The following is a 7,252-nucleotide window of genomic DNA, read 5'->3' as shown; positions in this document are numbered from 1 at the left end:
GACTAATCTGTTTTTTAATGGAAGACAGGGATCTATATAGCTGTTGTAAACTATGGTTGAGGAAAAGAATTTTGGTAACCATTTGAAAGAAAAAAGACGGCACTTTGTCAGGCTTCATGCAGTTATTATTGATATCACCACAAATATTCAAACCATATAGCACATCACAGCTGAACTTGCTAACATTTTTGTACAAAGAGTAGAAATGCTTAACTATGCTTAAGACGCCCCAAAAAGAAAGAACATCAGTTTTCTGTACAGACAAATAATTTTTATCAGCATCTAAAAGATAGGTATTTCATTTTAAGAATATCCGTCCAAGCATGAATTCATTACAAAATTTCACTAAACTGTCATTCTTTAAATTAAAAAAGAAAAGTTTTTCTGTACCCACAAGAACGTTAGGCTACAGAACGCTACCTAAATGGTAGGCATATAGCAATTCCATCTGGGAAAAAAGAAACTGAAAAGAAAATACAGAAATAACACAGCAACTTTAGTAATCCATGGGTTCTACGATCAGTGATCAGATTAACGATCACAGCCCACTAAAAATCAATCAAGAAAAACGTTTTAATACTTCATCAGAACCACAGGAACCTTTGAATACTTGAATATTTTCACAACACATCCTGGCTGATCTGCTACAATGACAGTCACTCGTGTTTTTTTGCTGCGCTCCCTCACGAATTTCAACAGATTCTTGTAACCATGCTCAGCTTTGGATCTCAAGGCCACTAGGTGGAGTCAGTGGCTTTAATGGAGGCTCATAGACAGCTGGGAGAATTTAAGGGTTCTCCACTGCATCTCTCCAGCCCTTTTAAAAGATCAACATGTTTTATGTCCATGAGTGTATCCCAGAGGGAGCAGGTGAGTCCATGGATGGGCAGCGCTGGTTACAGGATGGCACAGAAGAACTTCTTCTCCCTGAAGGGGTTCTCGGACGCAGGCACAGGGGACAGCAGAGGATCCTCTTTAGCATGGGCTTCGCAGTACGATGTCAAATCTGCTGCTGCTTTGGAGACCTAATGTTGATGCATGTAAACACATACAGTCACCAAACAATGCTCACTGTGTTTTCGCTCTTAATCAAGTTAATGTGTTTATTTGGATTCATGTTCTTCTCACCTTTATCCTGTCAATATTGGCCTCCATCTTGAGCTGCTCCACCAGTTTGCGAGCCTGAGCAATGCTAGCAGTGTTGTTGGTGGCCATGAGGCTTCCGGTTCAGGCCTGTTGCACTGACACAGATGGAAGAACAAATTCAGTAAATTTGACAAGACAAATATGGATGAAAGAGTGTGTCTGTGCATTAACTGTCACTAATTCGATATGTGCAAAATAGTTGCTGTGTGCCTTAATGCAGGGGTTTTCAAACTGGGGTCCAGGGGGCTGTGAAAAATGTCAAATAAATAAATAAATCTGATAAAAAAATGACTGAAGTTGACATTATTGCTGTTTCATTCCACTTTCTATACACTGGTCAGAAATGAATTATTGCACTCTAAAAAATGCTGGGTTGTTTTAACCCAATTTTGGGTCAAATATGGACTAACCCAACATTGGGTTAAAAATGCAATTTAAAAATGGACAAACCCAGCCGTTGAGTTACATTTTTAATGTAACCAATGCAATTTGTCCATTTTTAAATTGCATTTTTGTCCATTTTTGAATTTGTCCAAAATGCAATTTGTCCATTTTTTAAATTGCATTTTTAACCCAACGTTGGGTTAGTCCATATTTGACCCAAAATTGGGTTAAAACAACCCAGCATTTTTTATTTTATTTCATTGACAGAGACCAAAAGAGGTGTGTAAACTTATTTTCCAGATAATATCTTTAAAAATTATTTTAAAAATGTATCACGGTTTCCACATAAATATTAAACAGCACAACTGCTTTCAACACTGATAATAGTAAGAAATGCTTCTTAAGCACCAAATCAGCATATTAGAAATATTTCTGAAATATATAAAAAAGATAGTTTAAAATATACTTTTTAAAATAAAAACATTAGCTATTTTAAATTGTAATATTTCACAATATTGCTCTTTTTTACAGATTTCTTGATTAAATAAATGCAACCCTTGGTGAGCATAAGAGACTTATCCCCCATATTATATATACTCTATTCTAAGGTGGTCCCTTGTAAGGGCATCAACGTGTTTGGTGGTTAATGCCATTAAAAAAAAAACAGAAATCCTTGCTCGTCTAGAGTATTATGACAGTGATAGATCATAGCTGGTTAGATGTGGTTAGCTGGTAAACCAGCATGGTCTTTTCTTAGGAACCTGGTTCACCAAAAATCACTGATTCTGTACCTTACTTCCTTCCAAACTGTCTGCCCACTATTTAGACTCCAAACAAACTCCATATTCATTCAAAGTCTCTCAGAGAGGGCCACAACACATTTAATGGCTAAAAAGTAATATAAATATTTTTGCTTGTTTGTTTTTTTTTTCATTTCCTCACAGTTTTACAGTCATCAATAATGAATTTAATTTAAATTAAATCTATGTATATATAGAGGTACAGGATAAAAAATAGTAGCTTAGTATAAAAATGATAGAAGTCAATATAGTCCCCACAACGATAGAAAAAGCAAATGCATGTGAGTGCTTCTTACGTATTTATGTAGCTCTGCCATATGGGTATTGATAGCACACTGTGACACACCTGTCATGACTGTGAGCTCAAAGGCCTGTGGTGTTTTGGAGTGTTTAATCTCACTTGGCCCTCCTGCAGTGAGGTTAAACACAAAGGCCTGCTGCTGAGAGTAGACAGCAGGGGGCGCTAGACTATCAGCTGTCACACTGACCTCATTCTAGGTAACGAGCCCAACCCAGCTCACTGAAAGAGAGCCGAAACTTCCTATCCCTGACCAACGTCTAGCATTATTTACTCCTCACTCACAAGACCCACCTTCCCTTGAGTGTTTATAATGTGAATCTAATTAAATATACAATTGAAAATGAGAGGAAACTCCAACTTGGCCTGAAGAAAACAAGTTCATCATGGCCTATTAACTTTCCACTTGTAAACCAATTAAGCTCGCAAATGTAGTCAGTATCTTGACATCCAAATGTTCATTGACAATGTCCTCACTCTTATAACATTATCTACAATTATATTTCCTGATATTATTACATTATGATTCAACAGTTAATGCGTTATTTTGTATGCCACTGAAAAAAGCTTTATCAGATTAAAGAAGGAAATAAGTAACTGTAAATACAGTTATGCTTAGTAAAATACAAAGGATTTAGCATTTATTCCACAAATTAATGAGAATCCAGGCTCCAATTTTCTGAGAGAAGCAGCATCTTCATCCTCAGCTCCTGGTAATCTGTTGTAAAGACTGTTTCATTAAACCTAGTGACCATCCCATGCCTCTTTGCAATGGACCTCAGTTGCTAGGCAACTGAGATACAGAGCGATCCGACAGCAATGAAACGTTCCACTCCTAAAATCAAGGATGGAGCTCAGCTCACCAAAGGCAACTTTAGATTGGGGAACCCATACATCTTAAGAGTTCAGAGAGGGGACAGCTTCAGCACACTGCCTACCTCTGTAAATCAGGCCTAAAGAGACATTTACAGCCAGACAAGGAACATCAACACAAATCCAGGGTGGAGTCTGTGTTTAAAAGCCATTTTAGATTGCAGTCCCTATTCGTCTTCCGGGAGCTCAAAACTTTACCTTATAGGGGGTCAGAGAGAGGAGGGGATTAAAACTCAGGAGGCAAAAGGAGAATGTCAGTGATAGGAAAGAGAACAGCGCCAGACAGTAACTTGAAGAGTGTGTAGCCTGCTGATATACAGTCCGTGCGGTATGTGATCAACTAGAGGCTCAGAGATGTGCTGGAGACATCTATCGCCAGTTAACCCATTACTTTGTGCATAATATAGCATGCGCATGACATCACCATTTTCACAAATTCACATTTTTGTAGTTTACAAGGAGACAATAGTTTTTTTGTGCTTTTTTACTTGCACTTTGAAACCCGTTTTCAAAAGTTTGCGTTTTTAGGCCCCCAAACATTGGTGTGTAAATGGACGACCAAAACTGCCAAAAAAAAAACCCAAAAAAAACATGTTTTCAGTTTTTAAACAGCCCCTATATAGTAGTCATCAGGAAAAAATAAGATTTGCTGCTAAATTAATAAAATGTCAAAAGTCAGAAATTATAGGATTATTTTAGCAGTCCTAGTTTTTAACTGGGAAAAAATATATCTGAATATCATTTTGTGGGGGGAAAATACAATTATCCATAAAATTCTCTATAAAACTCCATAAAAATTAAATAGACTGTTTATTTTCATATACTATATTCATTTAGTATATAAAAATCTAAAAGTACAATATGAATGTCACATGTATGTTGGTTTCATTGTGTTTTGGTTTGGTTTAGTTGTAGTTCCTGTTTCCTTTGTTCTCATGTTCCTGCCACTAGTTAGTTTCCATGGTTCCTTATTAGTTCACCCTCTTCTGTTGGTTAGCTTTCCTAGTGTATTTAAGCCCTTGGTTTTCCTCAGTTCCTTGTCTTGTCTAGCTTTGTTTCACTCTGTATTTAGTATAAGTTTAATCATCTTCCTGCGGGCTCCTTAACGTTGACAATGAAAGGCAATTATCAGAATCAGAAAGAAATTTCAATTATATAATTGCATCATGTCAACTTTTGTTTCGTAAAAACATGTTTAAATTTTGTTCACATAGTATAAATAGCTGCCTTTCTACTTTAAGAAGAGCCCCTCACAAGGGGATCATTATATTTGGGGGTCCTTGGCATTGAAAATGTAGTATATTTAGTGGACTGATCACAGCTATGCAATAGCCAGTTTTCACAATAACTTCATGCACTCTCTTTGACTTAAAAAAAAATGCAAATCAATATCTCTATTGATTTGTTCATCAGAAGACTGTTAGGGGTCTATAAATCGGCATGTATATATTTGAAGAGGTACAGGGGGCGCTCATTTAATTTGTATCCCCAGAGAGTGGGCCATATGTGTGCCATTTACCCAAGCCGCATTTCTACAGGAAGGCCAGCAGGGAAATGGAAGTGCCACTGCAGGGAGCATTTGAGAAGTCTGTTATAATGTAACACAACAAGAATAATCAAGGTGTAATATCGAGTCTCCCTGGGCTGAAAAAAGGTTCTTCCTAACAGAACATTCTAGAACAGAGCAAAAGTGGGAAAATGGATGCCTTTGGCCTAACTACAAAAAACACAGCGCTATGAAATTTGAAAAATTAGAAAAATCCCAAAACATTTATCAGCGCATGTGTCTAATAGCAAGTATCACCCTCTTACACTAGTAGACTATGTTTTAGCACTGCAGTGGGTGATATACAGTATGCATTTCTGTTCTCTTTTTACATATTTTCTTTCTGGTTCTCACCTTATTTTTGACTCTTTTCTCCTTCTGCCCGTTTTTTGTATATCTTCAAAAGTGAGTTCACCTCCTGCGGTGTGTCTTCAGCCTCTGTTGAGAAAGGAAGCCGTGCAGTTAGAGTCCATATGCTCTATATCCCGGTTGCAGCTCAAGGCCTTTTGCAAGTGTTTGTGTGCATGTATGTGTACAGTGTGTGCATGTGCTGGTTGAAGGGTTTAGAATGTCACACCTTTCCCAGACTGTTTGCAGTTACAGTCGAGACCTGACTGAAGTTTATCTTACGTGCCTATACAAAAACCCCAGCCTGCACAATCGAAACAAAAACAACACGACTGACTTAAGCGTGATGATAACACATTCAGTTGATCGATATGATTCTTTTTGTAAAACTATAGCAGGGTTAAGTAGAACTTTTAAGAGTACAGATTGCTGTATTCACATCCCACCTTCTCTCTTTCTCTTCCTCTGTCTGTCTCTGTCAGTGTGATAAATGTGCCAATTACTCTGCTGGAAAAGCTCTGCAGCAGCAGGGAATTCCACTATTGTGAATCATTTCCACCCAGAATGTTCCAGCAACAATTCATCTCTCCACGTCTTTTCGGTCTTAGTGGACACAGCACCACCAAATCATTTAAACAACATTAGGGTGCACCGCAAGTTGGTATAAAATGAGTCACTCTATTACTTCAATACTTTGTTTTTGAACAGAATTAATACACTCGCAAGTAGTTTCACTGAAGGTAACATGACTGTGATAACGCAGGAATGAGGAACAGTAGCCTCACACTTTAATATAAAACCCCGGTCACATGTCCACCTACGCACATGGTCAAAGCTACTAGCTTGCTGCTTGTTTAATGGCATACTTTTACTAGATGCTTTGGCTGTCTCTTGACAACATTCAAAGAAATAATAAATTAACTTAATAAATTATTGTATGGAAATAATTGATGAATGTATGAAGTTGGTCTCTCTAATGCTTAATGGTGATGAATATGGTTCTTTTCTTCTGTTTTTTGATGTACATTCGAGTAAAGTCACGGATTAACGAAAAAAAAAAAATGCAGGGTGGGGACTTGGTATAATTCATTGGGTGTTAATCGAATGGAGGCAGATCTGAATGTGAGGCTTGCAGTCAGTTGTAAGAAAGGGGTCTTGGCCAGGCAGAGAGACTATCTTTAACCAATAAAAAACATCTTAAAAATATACCAGAAAGCATCTTAGGCTGGATTAAGAAGTTGTCAAATGTTTGTAACTGACACAGTGCTTGACTAACTCTACCACCAACAATAGGCAACAATAGTCAATGTGAATTGTGTTCACACCCAATTTTACTTCTGTAATGTGGAACATATTTCCATGTGAAACAGGACATTCAACAAGCACAAATGTAGAACAGGCCTTGATTTTATTCATTGTGAATTGATTGAATTTTGAAAAGTCAGCTTACATACATAGGCTACTTGAATGAATGCAAGTTTTTTTAACACCCAGCTATTTATCTATTGGTTAACATTATCCACTGCATGGCCTAAATAATTTTTTTTATGAAAGATTATGAACATAAACTATTTTTTCTAAATACAGAGAACATATTAATAAAGTAAACAGGGTCAATTTTGAAACTGCAGCGAATAGGTACGCTTTAAGAGTTTTGCAGAAAAGAAGTTACGGGCACATTTTTCCATTGATCCAAGGTTGTAACATTTTCTCAGCTGGCACGATCTTTGTGTTTAGTTTCATTTTCATGGACCTTTAGTTTGTATTCCTCAGTTTCTTGTTTTCTGTGTTTACTTTGTTCCTAGTTTCTTGCCAGGCATTAGCTGTCATGGACATTCAATCAATCATCACACCTGT

The 7,252-nt window shown here is 37.1% G+C and overlaps 1 protein-coding gene across 10 annotated transcripts in view; it reads right to left on the bottom strand.

Annotated features, from left to right (window-relative positions):
• The window catches only part of gng2 (guanine nucleotide binding protein (G protein), gamma 2), a 15,603-nt gene continuing 8,351 nt past the window's right edge, over positions 1-7,252 (bottom strand). For 3 of the 10 annotated variants that reach the window (XM_081350255.1, XM_081350254.1, XM_081350252.1), the window contains exons 2-4: positions 5,402-5,485; positions 1,129-1,241; positions 1-1,025 (exon numbers count right to left, since the gene is read on the bottom strand). In XM_081350255.1, coding sequence (XP_081206381.1) covers positions 897-1,025; positions 1,129-1,215 — 216 coding nt within the window. In that variant the 5' untranslated portion in view covers positions 1,216-1,241; positions 5,402-5,485 and the 3' untranslated portion in view covers positions 1-896. Of the gene's footprint in view, positions 1,026-1,128; positions 1,242-3,566; positions 3,700-5,401; positions 5,486-5,624; positions 6,179-7,252 lie in introns of those variants that run through there. The other 7 variants (XM_081350259.1, XM_081350258.1, XM_081350261.1 and 4 more) reach the window with 5 other exon arrangements.

This window comes from Scardinius erythrophthalmus (assembly GCF_964197995.2).
Source record: "Scardinius erythrophthalmus genome assembly, chromosome: 21".
Taxonomy (NCBI): Eukaryota; Metazoa; Chordata; class Actinopteri; order Cypriniformes; family Leuciscidae; genus Scardinius; species Scardinius erythrophthalmus.
The sequence above is the reverse complement of the archived record's forward strand: the minus strand, read 5'-3'. Positions and strand labels throughout refer to the sequence as shown.